The 15,602-nt window shown below is 51.1% G+C and overlaps 2 protein-coding genes across 2 annotated transcripts in view; one reads left to right on the top strand and one right to left on the bottom strand.

Annotated features, from left to right (window-relative positions):
- Window positions 1-8,895, top strand: part of LOC106891717 (chromosome unknown open reading frame, human C6orf132) — a 34,339-nt gene extending 25,444 nt beyond the window's left edge. The window contains exons 6-8 of the mRNA XM_014948432.1: window positions 421-431; window positions 3,995-5,472; window positions 5,737-8,895. Coding sequence (XP_014803918.1) covers window positions 421-431; window positions 3,995-5,472; window positions 5,737-5,827 — 1,580 coding nt within the window. The 3' untranslated portion in view covers window positions 5,828-8,895. The remainder of the gene's footprint in view (window positions 1-420; window positions 432-3,994; window positions 5,473-5,736) is intronic.
- A 2,104-nt stretch (window positions 8,896-10,999) lies between these two features.
- Window positions 11,000-15,602, bottom strand: WDR77 (WD repeat domain 77; the record flags this gene model as incomplete). Its single annotated transcript, XM_014948443.1, has 10 exons — window positions 11,000-12,226; window positions 12,415-12,483; window positions 13,010-13,118; window positions 13,222-13,293; window positions 13,561-13,615; window positions 13,994-14,064; window positions 14,735-14,784; window positions 14,857-14,998; window positions 15,217-15,402; window positions 15,518-15,602. Coding segments are annotated over 10 exons (999 nt in total), but the record flags the coding sequence as incomplete, so codon positions are not given.

Below are 15,602 nucleotides of genomic sequence, written 5' to 3'. Positions count from 1 at the left end.
TTCCCTGCAGAGCTGCCAGTGCTCCAGGAACAGCCGGATACAGGGGCTGAAGGAGCAAGTGCCAGCTCAGCTGGACCCAGAGGTGGCTTTAACCCAGCTGGGACTCCAGAAACCACACGTGCTCTTTGTTGGCTTGGAGGCTTTGCTGCCGCATGTGCTGAGCAAGCTTTCCTCCTCCACCTAGCACACCTTTGCAAAGGTCTTATCCCCTGAAGAGTACAGCAGAGCGCGTGGTTGCTCAGGGATGCTTTGGAGGTGGCGATAGCTAAAGCTGCAGTGATGCACTCGGGTCACTGAAGGTCAGTGGAGACAGTAAAACACTTAAAAGCCCATGGTCTTGACAAGAAAATCCTCTCTGAGAGCAGGGGGTGTTTTTCCTCGTACATCCTCGTCCTTTAGAGAGGCCATCACCTACAGCAGCAAATGGGCTGGTCTGGTGTCACCCGGGTGCAATTAGGAGTCATGGGGTTGTGCAGGTGTCATTTGGAGGACAGCTGGGCGGGAGAGGGAGTTTATTTACCTATCGGAGAGCATCATTAGGAAGGTATGGGGTTACCCAGGTTCTACAAAGGAGTTGTGCCCTCCGTGATGCCGTCCAAAAGATCACAGTGGGTGAAAAATCTCACCTGGGCTCCCAGTAACTGTAGGACTGGTGCCTGAGAAACTCCTCTCTGGTAGCACAGGCTTGGGTGTGAAACCACAGCTGGCACCCCATATTACCAGGGGTTTTGAGTCTAGCCTTTTGCGTATTTTTTGAGCTTTCAGATGTTTTACTAGTAGAAGTGTATGTGGTAGAGGAATACACATCGCAGATGTCCCTGGGATAAAGAGTGCCCGCAGAAGCACAGCCAGCCCTGGGGCTTTTTTCCCCTCAGCTGCCCTTGTGAGGGTCCCTCTCGTTGTGCTTCTCTTCCAAGAGTAACAGGTTTAGCTGGAGAAATTAGTAGGAAGGAGCAGCATTTTTTTAAGGACCAGTCTGTGTTGTGTATTTGCATTATTTTGATGAGGTTTGATTATGATGTGACTTGGCACAGACACTTCTGCCACGTACATATTTGCACGGGGCTGTTCTGCAGCTCCTGCCTTAACCCTTTCTTTCCACCCACGTGCTCTCGGGTGCGGGGGGAGGCTGAGGAGCAGTGAGTCAGGAGGATGCACACACCCTGCCCGGCAGCTCTCCACTCCCCCCAGATCAGTGCCTGTCCCCCCAGATCGGTGTCCTGCCCCCAAAACTGCCTGGCCCTCAGCCGCCTGGAGGCATTGGAGGAGAGGGAGCTCGGCTGCCTGCCCCTCGGGTACCACCACCTCCCCCTGCCCACCCCATTTCCTGGGTGCAGGCAAAGCTTTGGCATCCTGGGGGAATAAATTCCTGGAGTTAATAGCCAAACTTCCCTAGCTCTGCTTCAAAACAAGGAGTTTTGGGGGAGCGCTTCAAATTTGGGGAAATCCTTGGCCTCTCTGAGATGCCAGGGTGCAAAGCAGATATATTTTCACACCTTTTTTGTAAGGGGTGGCCTCAAACTTCGCTCATTTTCTCTCACATGAGGAAAGGCTGAGAGAATTGGGTTTGTTCAGCCTTCAGAGAAGAAGGCTTAGGGGAGACCTTAACACCGTGTCCCAGTATTTAAAGGGTGGCTACAGAGCAGATGGACGCTCCCTTTTTATGAGGAGCCACATAGAAAAGACCGGGGGTAATGGGTACAAATTACTCCAGGGGAGATCCCAATTGGACACAAGCAGAATTTTTCACAATGAGAACTATCAGCCACTGGAATAATCTCCCCAGGGAAGTGATGGATTCCCCAACACTGGACACTGTTAGGATTTGGTGGGACAGGGTGCTGGGCCGTCTTGTCTAGACCATGCTTTTACCAAGAAAGGTTGGAACAGATGATCCTTGAGGTCCCTTCCAAGCTGGGATTTGATGATTTAACGGGTGGGAAGCGTGGGCTCCTGAGAGACCGGGATGGGCATTGGGAATGGGGGACATCTAACTCTGTTCCAGCACTGAGAAGTGATTCCTGGTGGTTACAGTGAAAGCTCCCCTTAAAGGGATCCTCGGCAGGAATAAATCTGGTGCAGGTACCACAAACTGGAAATGCCGGTTCCTGGGCACCACCCCAGCCCAGCAGCCTGCTCTGAATCAGCTGGAGCTTTGCTGGGCTGGTCCCACCCCACGAACACAGCAGAGGGGAACAATCTTTGCCGTCATCTCTGGAGGCTGGCAGCGTGCTGGAGATGCTTTCCATTGTCGAGACCAGCCCGTGACGTGAGGGTGGGTGGGTTTGGAGAGAGAGATGCTGAGCGTTAGCAACCGCAACAGAAATTTTTGGGGGTGAAACAGGCTTGCCCAGTTCTTAGGACCTGTTGGAATGACATGTCCAAAGTTACTGCTCGTTTATGAAATGTGGACTCTTGTTTCCTCCAGCTTTGCATAGATCTCTTCCGACTGCCGTTCCCTTGCTACTCCTATCCAGACATGTGATGCATATGGTGCTTTTAACTCTGTGCCCAGACATCTTTGTTTCCCTGTAAATGAGCAGGTATCCTCGGTGTGCTCTGGAGACTGGCAGCAATGAATTTCCTTAGCAAATGAGAACTGCTGGGTTTTCTTCTTTGTGGTTTTTTGGTATGTCATTGCTCTGGACAATTTCATTAGCGGCTCTGGAAGTGCCTGTGTTAGCCTTTGTTTTCCCTCTGGCTTTCAACCGAGTTAAGGATCTTTCCTTTGCGTTGCACAGTATCTTTGGGACCCGTAAGGAGGTCTTACATGAGGCTATAATGCTCACCTTGTCTGATACTAACAGATCTGTTAGATCTTGGCTTCTCCACCAGCACCAAGTTCTCTGATCAGTTGTACAATCCCAGGAGTGTGAATTCCCACTCTGTCTCTCCTGGGCCACCAGTATCTGGCTCATTCCCTTGTGGCTGTAGAGGATCTTTGGTCACCTGCGGGGTGATGGACCTTGCAAGCAAAGCATGTGTTTTTTCTTATTATTTTGTCAAAAGCTGGGGGATTCCAGGGCTCTCCTGAAGGAGCCCAGGCTGCTGCTGCTCAGGTCACCTCTACCCCAGCAGCTCCTGCACTCCCGGGACGGTGTGTGATGTTAATGGGAGCCCTGAATGGGGCTGGCTGCATAAACCCAGCTTGACCTTTGGTCGAGGAGACTTTGGAATCCTACAGCACTCTCTTGTAAAAATCGTGATAATGCCAGTGAAAGGCAAAGGGCAGGGGCTCAATCATTATCTCGGCTTTTGTGTGCGGAGAACCCGCACTGAGCGGTGGGGCTGATGGCAGGATAACACTTCCTTTGCACAGCAGGCTGCGGCACGAGCTCTCAGCTCTCCTGCGCTCCCCACGCAGGGAGGAGAGGCCGGTGGAGAAGCCGGCAGCTCCCCAGCCCACGGACGGTGGCACCGACCGCCCTGGCAGCCATGAGCCCAGTCTCAATGGGCACCAACCAGCTGGACCTGCTGGGAAGGACACACAGGTACCCGCGGGAGGAGAGACCAAGAAAAAAGAGGTGCCTGGCAGCCCCCCCAGTGCCAAAGGGGGCTCTCCCAGTGCAGCGCTCCCCGCTCCAGAGAGCAGCCCTGCGCCTCAGACCCGCAGCGTGTTGAAGATCAGGAACGAGCTGGAGGCTGTGCTGAATATGAAGAAAGAAGGGAAACCTGCTGTGGGGCTCGGCAGCCAGAAGCAGGGCACTGAGGATGGCAGCAGCACCCCTCGCATGAAGAAGAGCCCCCCTGACCCAAGGAAGAGCCCCCCTGACTCAAGGAAGAGCCCCCCTGACCCAGGTGACTTGGTGGTGCCAAAACCAGCCCCAAGCCCCCTCCCAGCACCAGGGGCTGCAGTGGAGAAGGATGAGATGAGGCCCAAGGACCATCCCACTCCTGCTGCTAGCAAGGCCACGGAGAACTTGACCCCTGCTCCCGGGTCCCTCAACAGCAGCACAACCCTGACCCAAGGAAGAGCCCCCCTGACTCAAGGAAGAGCCCCCCTGACCCAGGTGACTTGGTGGTGCCAAAACCAGCCCCAAGCCCCCTCCCAGCACCAGGGGCTGCAGTGGAGAAGGATGAGACGGGGCTCAAGGATCATCCCACTCCTGCCGCTAGCAAGGCCACAGAGAACTGGACCCCTGCTCCTGGGTCCCTCAACAGCAGCACAAACCCCCCAGACCCACCTCAGGCACCGGCAGAGAAGCCCCCTGCTCCCACATCCCCCTCGCCCCCCACTCCTCCCACAGAGAGCCCAGCCCCGCAGCCCAACGCGGCCGTCTTCCAGTACAAAGTGCACCGGGCTGGGACCAGCTCAGCAGAAACACCGTGTGCCTTGGGCTCGGCCGAACCTCCCTGCCCCACCAGCACGGCCAGGAGCCCGCCGGCCACCTCGGGAGCGGGGCAGGAGGAGGTGCTGATCCACCCTGTGACGGGCGAGCGGGTGGAGCGGGGGTCCCCCATGGCACTGCTCCTGGCCGCCCGGCAGCGTGCCCAGCGGGGCCGGCAGGGTGGCGAGGTGGGAGCCGCGCTGCGGGCCAAGTCCCCCCTGAAACTCAACAGTGCCTCATCAGACACCACCTCCACCAGCTTCTACCGCCACGAGTCCAAGCCCTACTCCTTCACCGTGGTGCCTCGCCCGCCTATGGTGGGTACAACAGGGTCGGGATGGAGCAAACCTCCATCCTTCTCCAGCTCCTCGGAGCAGGGCCGGGACGTGCGGGTGATGGCTGAGGCGCAGCCCCCGAGCCTCCCCGGCCACCGACGGGCCGCTGCCTCCAGCCTGCTGCGGGGCCTCCTCGAGACCGGGCAACCCAACCAGCCCGGCCCAACCCGCCATGGTGTGTCCAGGGAGGAGGAGGAGAAGGGGGAGACGGCGCTGGACTATGGGATTATCCCCCCGCCCCCCGAATTCAGCAACGAGACGGACGAGGCCGAGGGGCCCCTCACGAGTCGGGAGGAGAACCGCAAGTGCCCCAGCTTCCCCGACTGCAGCCGGAGCTCGGAGGCGCCACGGTACTTCAGGTGGCCCGGCTACGGCCGTGGCTACGGGGGCAACCGTCAGCCCCCGGCCCCGCTGCCCTCAGAGAAGAGCAGGAGGAATGGCGACTTCACACCCCAGTACCCAGACTACAGCAGCTCCGCCGGTTACTTTGGCCGCTGCCCGAACCCCCGGCCGCTCATCAAGAAGCGCCTGTACGTCTCGGAGCCCGACAGCTCCTACAGCCGGGCAGCGGCGGCCCCCCGGGCCACGGGCACCCTCTCCTACAGCCCCGGGGGATACAGCTCCGCAGCCGGGGAGGGGGGCCGCCGGCTGGGCCCTGCCCAGAGGAACGGCCCCACGAACACGCAGGGCAGGCGCACGTCCATGGACGCTGCTGGGAAAGCCACGCCGTACGGCAGCGCCGGGGCTGACGCCAAGTACAAGGCGCAGAACGGGGATTTCTCGCCTGCCAGCGCTGTGACAGCCAGCAGGTATGTGTCCCCCTGAGCCGAGCCCTTCCTTATCCTCTCTGTAGCCCCAGAGAAGTCCCACTGTCTGGGTCCAGGGCTGTCACTGTCCTGTGGTGCCTCCCCACTCCCTACCGTGTGTTCTGGCTCCTTGCTGTGTTCCTGAACAGGGGCATGAGGCAATGCAAAAGTCGCCCTGCTCCAACAGAAGACAAAAAAAAATTGCTATTTTGAATAAAAACAGAGTTTCCTCAGCTTTCAGTGACTCTCCCTCTTTTTTCCCTCCAGACCTGCCCACGGCGGACCCACTACCACCTTCACAGTCAGACCTGGAGCACGGCAGCCCATCTCCTACGCCTACCAGAGCGGCCACCGATAGGCTTCTCCACAGGGCTGCTCCACCGCCTTCGGCTGGGAGAAGGAGGGAAGGTGCCTGGGTGGGTTGTCATCTCCTCTGTGGGCACCAGGGATGGTCCCAGCCCATCCAGCAAACGCACTGCTTGACACTGCTGGTGGGGAAGGTGGGGAGTGAACCTGGGACTTGGACTCTTTGCAAAAGACTGCCATGGAGAGTAGTTACCACAGAGGACCGGCTGCTGTCTTGTTACGTGAGAAAACACAGTTTTCCTTCTATTTCCCCCCCGTGTTATTTTCAAAATGGCAGCCTGATAGTTCTTCTAAGAAAGTCAAAAGCATCCTTAGTTCTCTTTAAAAAGCATCACCACTGGAGAGATTGTTTGCAGTTTTAGGTTATGTTTTGTTTTGTTTTTTAATTGGTTTAAATCCAACATGCTTGGGAGTGGGGAGAAACCAGCTGGAAGATGTGCCTAATGGAAGCAAACCAGCATATAGCTAAATGTAGGAGATTTAAAATAAGAATGTGAGGCCAATGGGATAGAAATAGAGTTTAGGATGTCCAGATCCTGCCCTCTTCTGTCCCCACCTCCTTCAACAGCCTTGAGCAAATCAATTATGCTGATGCCTTAAAAACAGCTCCCGGCTCTCGGTGCCAGCCCTGCCGAGCTGGGGGCAGCTCCACCACCAAGGTCTGAGCCCCCTTCTCCAGCGATCGACCGTGGGGGGCTCTTGGAGCACAGGTCTTTGCTTTCCTGCCCCTTTTGGCCACTCTAAATGTTTCTGTTGGTAACTGTTCCTCATGGAAGAAGGCTGCGAGGATGGGTGGCTGTAAAGCACTTTGGAGCCTTAAGACATTGAACAATCCTTCTTTTCCTGTGTCAGCTGGTGGGTGTCAGGGACCCACCACAGCATGGTGCTTTCCTCCAGGGGTCTCTTGCCACTTCATACTCACCTAAACCCCACCTCCGAAAGCTAAGCCACATAGTCCTTATACGCTGTTACGCTGAGACTTGGCTTTAGTTTGTCTGATTCAGGGGAGTGGGAGGTTAATTTTGGTGTGATTGTAGAGTATTTGGCGCTCCTGGTGTGTGGAATGTTTGTGGTGACACACCAAAGCAAGCCTGTCCCAGCGAGCAGTACAGTCCCACGACAGCCGACCAAAGGTTGGAACGGAAATTAGGAATATGTAATCTTCCTCATAGGTAAACTTGCTGAAAATCACTGTAAAATAAGTGTAAAAACTTGTAGAGAATGTTTTCTAATCACTGACAAACTGAAAGCACTTTGAGACATTAGTCTACTTTTTATGGAAAGCACTTTCTCTTTTCAATCCTATACAATGTCGTTAGTTCCACTCCAGCTTATCCCGCACTGCGTGCGCGTGTGGGGGCGTGTAACCAGATTTTGCTCTACAATTCAGCTCAAAATTCAGTGACAAATTTTCCTTCACAGTGGAATTTTCAAAAGAGTTATCTTGATGTTAGTGTCACGTCTTTGGCATTCTACGTTTTATGTTATTTCCAACTTTACCTAATAATTTAACAGCTGTTTCAAACATTGCAGCAGCTTCAAAGTGCTCTGAACTTTACTCTGCTGTGAATAAAAGGAAAATGCAAATACCGTAATCGGTCTAATAGCTAATTCAAAGGATGTTTTTATGCCAGCAAGACGCAGTGACTTGGAAGATTTCCATTCGTGCTCACCCCAGCCAGTATTGAAATAACACGTTCTAAATACCTGGGTGTTGATTTAAAAACAAAAAATGTTTATGGAGAAAAGTGACTATGGTGTCGCTCTCTGGGTATTTAATTGTGCTGGTTTTGTGTAGAATAGCCCCCCCTGCTCCTTAAAACATGGAAGTTCCTCCAGGTGAGGAGCATCTGGAGGATTCTTATTTAGCTGTAGGAGTAAAGCTGTGATGCTGTTTGAGTGGCTGCAGGGTCCTGTTTTAGTATTGGATGAAGTTTCACCAGTTTAACTTGAAACAAAACAAGGAAGCCTCTCTGATAGCGTTGCAACCTAATGGATCTTTTTTTTTTCCCCAAAAAAATACTAAGTTATAAATGCAAATTAATTCTCAAAAGCAGCTTTAAATTTAGCGGCTTGTTGTGAGACTTCAGTTTAAGATCGGCTAGAAACAGGGCGGGGCCCTCAAGAATTCTCCTAAATTTGAGCATATCCCCAACACAAGTTTGTGTGGACATTTTTTTTGGAGAGCAAAATGTGAAACTCCAATGGTGGCACTTGCTTTGAATTTCACAGTTACTGTTTCACCCAGACACACGGTTCGTATAGAGTTGTAATAAGGTGTTTATATAGCGTGGAGCGTCTTGTTTCTAGCAGACGGGTATTTGTTTCTATTAAATGTTAGAAGCATGATAATGTAAGTCAGTTTTATGAAATAGAGCCATTATTCATTCAGAGAACACCCATTCTGGGAACGCAGAGTGGGCCAAGCTGTAACTAAATCAGGGAGGACTCTGCTCACTGTTGTGAAACTGGTTAGTGTGAATGTTCTCAGCAGTGGAGCTATTCCATTCTTTAAACGCCTTGGTCTCTCCCTGCTTCATTTGAATGCGTTTAAGCAAAAATTCTAGTATTTCGGTAACAACTAGCCATTTATGCCGGGGCCACTGGGAACTGCTGGTGTTACAAAGAACCCACTGTCAGAGCTGCTGGCGGCCAGAGCTCCTGGGGAGAGTTAAATCCTGATGCAGAGGGAGGATCGCTGGGCTGTGGGGACGGGGAAAAACACAGATAAAATGGGTCCGATTCCTCTGCCCGAGCCTTCTCCCAGCTCTGTTTCACTAAATGAACTTAGCAGTAGAGGAAACTGAGGGGTGGTAACGGGACAAAGCCCAGTGTGAGGGCTGAAAAAGCAATCCCAGAGCCCCATGATGGAATTGCTCTCACTCCAACCTGCTCTTTGGTCATTCCAGCCTCTGGACAACTGGAATTATCCCCTGCAGCCGCACAAGTACCCGCTAACGTAGTGTAACCGGTAGCTTTACTGTAAAGTGTTGAACAAAGTCTCTTATTTATGACTGCCATTGAACAGCAACCTTCTTGCATTAAATGTGTCTGGACGTATTGTTTTGTTACACGTGTGGTCTGACTTGATTTAGTATTAAGTGGTCCCTCTACTCTAAGGTGAAGATCTTTGCATGTAAGATTAAAAGGAAAGGAAAACAGCTCAAACTGGCCTCCGCAACAGGCTGAATTTCAGCTCAGTCTAATTTCTATTTACCAGTCGTTGATGTAAACCCTGGGGCAATTTAAGTGTTTTTTAGGGGGCTGATTGAGGAGCGAAGGGGCAGCTGCCCCCCTGGAAACACCCCTGGTGCCCAGCTGGAGGATCCTGTGCAGCTCAGCCTGTGCTGCTTCTATAAATAGCACTTGGTTTTCAGCTTTTTATGAGTAATGAAACCTGCCTAGTTATTTGCAAGTCCTAACTAGAATGTTGCACTTAAAATTGAAAATGCAGCGTGAGCAATGCAAGCAGCAACATAAAAGGCAGGCTCGTCTTCACGGTGGCTTATTCTCTCCGCTCCTCAAAATTATATTTATTTGCATTTTCCTCTCTTTAATCTAGCTCTGGTTAGAGCCTGGCTACCCTGGCTCTCCTGGGAAGGAGAGATACCCGTGTAGTGGGTATCTTGAAGCTTTTGCTGTAGCCACAGTGTATTTATAGAAGTGTCCCCAAACCTTGTGTGAAGTAATCCAGGCAGCGTGAGCGTGCCACAAACCCCAGAGGAGTCTCCCAGCAGATAGCTGTGAAGGCAACAAGCATTGATGTGGTATTGCCAGTTTCTGCGTGTTGGCACAACTATTTCATCTCTCTCCCCCTAGCCTTGCTAGCACTGGCACAGCCAAGCTAACACAGCAGCAGTGACTCCCAGATAAACTGCCACTCTCCTGTGCTTCTCTTCTGATGGTGAAAAGCCCCAGGTGTAAGTGGTAAAATCTGACCAGGTGCTTTTAAAAGCAAAGTGCTAACTTTTTTTGCCACTTTGCTGCTTGTCAGGCGGCAGCTGCTGCCCTCCTGTGGCACAACATAAACCAAGATTTGCCAGACACTGAAGCATTTCTCACACTGCCACACCAAAAGTTTTTAAGCAATTGTAAAAAGAGGATTAATCTCTCAGTAATGACCTGTTGTCCATACAGGCTTCACCTTCCACCATTACCCTTTTTGCCATGGACTGCTCCATTTCGCTCACAGGATGGCAATGTGAGAAGCTTAATGTGGTTTAATACTTGACATTCAAAGCTTTTATTTTTAGCTTCGCACGATGGAAACCCTATTTCAAGTTTTGGAAAGAAAAACTGCCTGAAAACAAGCAGGACTTGGCCGCCTGCCCTGCACTGGTGCTGAAGAACAGGAGCACCCTGGCATTAAGCAGTGGTAGGGTACACCTTTATTTAAGACCAGCTTTAATTTCGGGGACCAAAATCCCCATTTCACTTTGTGTGAATGACCTCAGCTGGCTCCTCGATACTACAGAAGCGGCCGGATGAAACTTATACCCAGGTACAAATGAAAACTATAATTTATTTAAAAACTGTCTTCCACTTTTTCCAAGACTTTTTCACAAGCAGCACAAGACCTGTGTCAGTTTCAGGACACCACCAGAGGTCTACAGCAGGTAACTCTTTTGGTTCTTCAAGGGGTATTTTTGAGGAAAGTTGTCAGTTTTTATAAGCGTTTACCTATTCCTTGTCATACACTGCTCTAGATCAGGTTTGCTCTGGAAACACTTGTATGACATGGGAATTAAAAAAAGCAGCAAATGAGATTTAAAACAAGCACGAGAAAAGCACAGAGCCTGGGTAAGCTTCTCTGCCTAAAAATTAATGGTGGGCTCTGCATAGTTTGGATCAAGTCAACCCTATGTTTATGCAGGGATAAGCCCATGGGAAGTGGCGCACACTTTAGTGTTGCTATCATGCTAAAACAGGAGTAGAATTCATTTCAATAGTATTTTTTGTTTCGTTAGTCAGGACCTGCTTTATTGTCTAGGAAATATTCGGCCAGACCAGGCCACATCTAGAGCAGTGGCAATGCATGCACAGCAATGATTTTTTTTTTTTCAGTTAAACATGACATGTCCCAATTTTTTTTTTTTTTTTTCAGTTAAACATGTCCGAGGGAAACAGTTTAGTGTGAAAAGTGTGTGGTATGTTACAAAAAAAATTTTTTCAGTTAAACATGACATGTCCCAGGGAAACAGTTTAGTGTGAAAAGTGTGTGGTTTGGTATGTTACAAAAAACCGCCTCTAAGAGTCTGTTTTGGGGATTATGGGACTGCTTGGTCCCCTCGGTCTCTGGCACAAAAAGTCACTCATCACAAGCGCGTACGTGTCTCACCTATCGCTAAGCAGCCTGGTTAGAGGAGCAAGCACATGAAACCTGAAGTCCTTAGTCCAGTTTTTCCCTTTCATTTTAACTTTAGTTCACAGGTCTTATCTTTTGAGTAAGTTGTCTTTCTGACAGAGGAGATGAAACACAGCACAGCACAGGAACTGCTGCCTTCCCTGGGCTTTCCGTGTGTGACAGCCATTGCCCCTTTGAGCTGCCCTCAGCCCGAGCCAGTGCTGAGCATCACCAGTCCCAGTGCTTCAGCACGTCGTGCGCTGTCACGATGGTGTTTCACCACAGGGCTAGGGCTGGGATCCTTATGGTACAGCACTCAGGACTCCTCACACTGAGCACTGGTGTTCTGGTACCCCCCAAGGGAGCAGCAGCACAGACAGTGCTCAGTGCCACCCCTTCTAGCCTTTGCATGGAACACGTCTTCCTGTGTTCTTCTTTGCTTTACAAAACAAAGAAGGCTCAAGGGTGAGGCTCTTGCATCCAGCTAAAGAGAGATCTTGTTTTTCATCTCCCCCACAAAATGTTTCTATTAGTTCCACGGATGGTTTGAAGAACTGAGGGAGGAACTGAGTGGTTTGATTATTATTTTTTTTAATTATACCTAATTCTCTGTCTCTCCAAGTCTCCTCTGTGCCTGAAGTCAATTTTTTTTCTGAGTAAAATACTGAAGTCTTATCACAGGTGAAGCCAGCTCCTGAGGAGAGGGTAAAGCTTGGTTTGTAACTAACTTATGCCTAACTTAAAATTACTACAGGAACCTTCCTTGCCACAAGGTTGAAGACAGCCACAGACCATCCCTGCTCCGGTTCTCACACACCTTTGACTTCAGCAGAATCAAAGTAATGCCAGGAAGGAATTTGGACAGTGAGTTTTTAAAAAAAAAAAAACTATTCTTTTACACAGTTGACTCCAGAAGCTTCACCGGTTGGTACGGGGACAGTGTGATGTAAAACCTGGTGATCCCATCCCACTGTAGTGAGCAAGGCATTGTCCAAAGGAGACCACGATAACCCTTTTACGAAGTCCCGGTGAGAACGGCTTCTGAACCTGGAAAACACAAACCCTCTGTCAGCCATAAAGCACTGGCCCTTGGAGTTTAGGGGCTCGGGCAATTCCTAACTGCCAGTTTAAGAGTATTTTCATCTTCCACTCAACATACGGATAAATAATTGACTTCTCATTAAGTTAACAAGACAAAAAGCTACAGTAGTGAATACGTTCTGACTGGTACTTACACCTCTGAGAGGTCTGAGTCAAGAACAGCTACTGAACAGTCTTCACTGATTGTAGCCAGTAACGGTGAACTGGAGGAGAGAGATGAGATGGGGGTTAGAACAATCAAATACAGGAACTTCTTAGGGATAAACATGTGAAAAGCATGGTTCTTAGAGAGCCTGACCCTGGTACAGCGAGTTAAGTTACTGACTTCAGTTAATGGGGGATTGGACTAGATGATCTCCAGATATCCCTTCTAACCCTGTATCATTCTGTGATTCTGTAACAGACACTAAATCTTACAAAAACATCATCTTCATCATTTGGCAGGTTGCCAGCACACTAAGCTGGAATATTCTATAAGCATCGGAAAGCAAATAATCCATCCTCAAGCAGAGGTGACTGTAACTACAAAAGTCCCCACAATGAGTGGGTCAATAATTCTGAATACTACAGTTCTCGTGTATATTCACAAACTTGTCAAAAGTGAGATGTTCTTTGGCAGAGAGGTCTTCTTGACAGAGACCAAAACTAGTTCTCATAAATTTTACTCTAAAAACAAATAAGGCTTTCAGGTGTATGGAGTCACACACACGCCAGCACATCTGACTGTACCTATGTGTAGAAAATGCAAACCCCGTGATACTTCGGGCATGCACAGTGGAGCTGAGGGCAGAATCAGGATTCTTTGTGTCTACTAGTGCAACTGTTCCATTTTCATCACCTTTAAGAGAGGAAGGGAGAATGAGGTTATTAGCAAAATTGCCACGTGAGAAGACAGACCTTGGTTTGTCTGGTGAAAGTCAAATAATAAGCTCACTTCTTACCCAAAGCAAAGATGTCACTTTTCTGTGGATGCCACATGACTGAGGTAGGGAGGTGATTACAGGCACTGCAAACTGCGAGCACAGAAGTTGGGGTGAGCGTGGAAAGAGTCAATACAAAGATATTCCTGCACTATCTCAGTTAGCACTGCTACTGCACCAAGACAGGTAGTTAAAAGCTTACTGTACTTCTGTGATAGTATTAGACTCCCTTAGGCTGTAATGGGCTTTTCTGCCCAAATGGTCAGATTTGAAATTAGACATACTGAAGTCAGGCTCAAAAAGTATTTTGTCTTCCAACAAAAAGTCATACACACACAGTGACTGCACACAGAAACATACCGATTCGAGTAGCTGGTTTGGGGCATCTGGTGTCCCAGAGTAAAGTTCTGTTGTCCTATAAATCAAAGTGAATGAGAAGGTTTTTATAATTTCTTTGCAGCAAGGGAGAGGCATAAACTCAGATTCGCTGCAGAACTGCTACTGACCCACATTCAAACCCACACCACCTCCTCCTCTGTGGTAAAATGATGCTGCCATTAACTGTGTTAGCTCCTTCAGTCATGCCCAGGACAGAGCTGGGAACTCACATATTTTAATATAAAGCCGTAGAAATCATCTTGGTAAGCTGACTAGCAACTTATCAGAGTGTAACATTTAAGTAACATGGGTATGCAGCTTGTAACACAGTAAGAAGTTTCTCAGAGAGTGCATTTAACTGTAAATAACTACAATTAAATCTCATTTGTAGATTTAGACAGAAAGCAAGCTTTACCTCACCACAGGACAGGAACACAGTGTCCTTACCAGGACAGGAAGCCACACATGTCACTGAACCGGAGTGAGCTACCAAAAGCACAAAAGGATAAAGAGCCTCAAAGATTGTATCCAACTTTCCCACATGTTCCCAAGACCTCTGACGGCACAGCAGCACAATAAAGAACAGTTTAAGCCCAGATACAGGGTTAACTTCTACTCAGCAATAGCCAACTGCTTCCTACCAAGCTGATGAGCTGCCAAATCCAACCAGAGCCACTGCAGTCAGGTCCCCGTGACGTGCATAAGCTGGAGGAAACCTCTCCAGCCAAGAGTCCGTTACAAAGGGGCCAGGAGGGACAGGATCAAACAAAGTATGTCCTTTACCATGGCTAGAGATCACACCACCAGATCTCCAGAGATGGGCATTTCCAGTGAGAGAACCCAGTTACGAGATCACATGCTCACGTGCAGGTGGGAGACAGATTTCAGTGCAGAAGAAATACTCTAAAATACGCTTAGAGATAGGAGACAAACTAAGCCTTATACCATTCATTTTGTGGAGAGAAATGAACAACGGACAAAGAAATGAGGCTGAGCCGGAAACTTCACATATTAGATCATGGCCCCAAGCGTGGTTTGGCAGCCGGGAGATAACCAGGGATGCTGCAGGACTGAGCTGGGCCTGCAGTAACCAGCCAGGGGCCAGGAGGAGCGGGGCCCAGGGGCCAGGAGGAGCAGGGCAATGGGTGGCACTCACCTCTGTAGGAGTGCAGCACCGTCTGCTCCGGGAGGTCCCAGACCTTCACGCTGTGGACAAGAGCGAGCAGTCAGCGCCTGGCACCAGCCCTGCCGCAGGGCAGCCGGGCTGGGGGCACTCACCAGAAGTCCCTGCCACCGCTGACGGCCTGGGTGCTGCTGGCCAGGACAGCCACTGTCATCACGATGTCATCGTGCTCGTATTTACAGAACTTGTTGACGATGAGGGTCTCGTTCTCGTCCAGCTCCCACAGCTCCACAGCGCCTGGGGGGGGTCGGGCACCCACCTCAGCGATGGGGGGCCCGGACCCACCTCAGCGATGGGGGCCCCGGACCCACCTCAGCGATGGGGGGCACCCACCTCAGCGATGGGGGCCCCGGACCCACCTTAGCGATGGGGGCCCTGGACCCACCTCAGCGATGGATTGAGGGGGTAGCACCCACCTCAGGAGCGGTCCCAGGATGGGGATCCCTGTTGCTTACCGGAGTCGGAGGCCACCAGGATGCCCCTGTCCGCCACCCAGCGCAGGTCGGCGACTCCCGCCTCCGTCTGGACGCCGGCGGTGCAGAAGCCCTCGCTGGGGGCGCGGCGGGGGTCGGCGAAGACCCAGAGCGATCCGGTCCAGCAGCGGCCGCTCAGCCCCGAGGCGCCCAACAGCAGGACCCCGTCTGCGGGAGAGAGGCGAGGGGAGAGGCTCCGGTGAGCGGCGGGACCGGGCGGCCCAGCAGCGGCCCCCCTCACCCCGCTCCCCCCGGGCCGGCGGCCCGCCCGCGGCCCCGCTACCTGCGCGGTAGTGCGCGCCCTCCAGGTGCCGCTCCATACAGGCGGGAGCGTTGGGCGGGATGTTCCATTCGGGACCGGAGGCATC

Source organism: Calidris pugnax, unplaced genomic scaffold (genome assembly GCF_001431845.1).
Source record: "Calidris pugnax isolate Ruff unplaced genomic scaffold, ASM143184v1 scaffold91, whole genome shotgun sequence".
Lineage (NCBI taxonomy): Eukaryota > Metazoa > Chordata > Aves > Charadriiformes > Scolopacidae > Calidris > Calidris pugnax.
The sequence above is the reverse complement of the archived record's forward strand: the minus strand, read 5'-3'. Positions and strand labels throughout refer to the sequence as shown.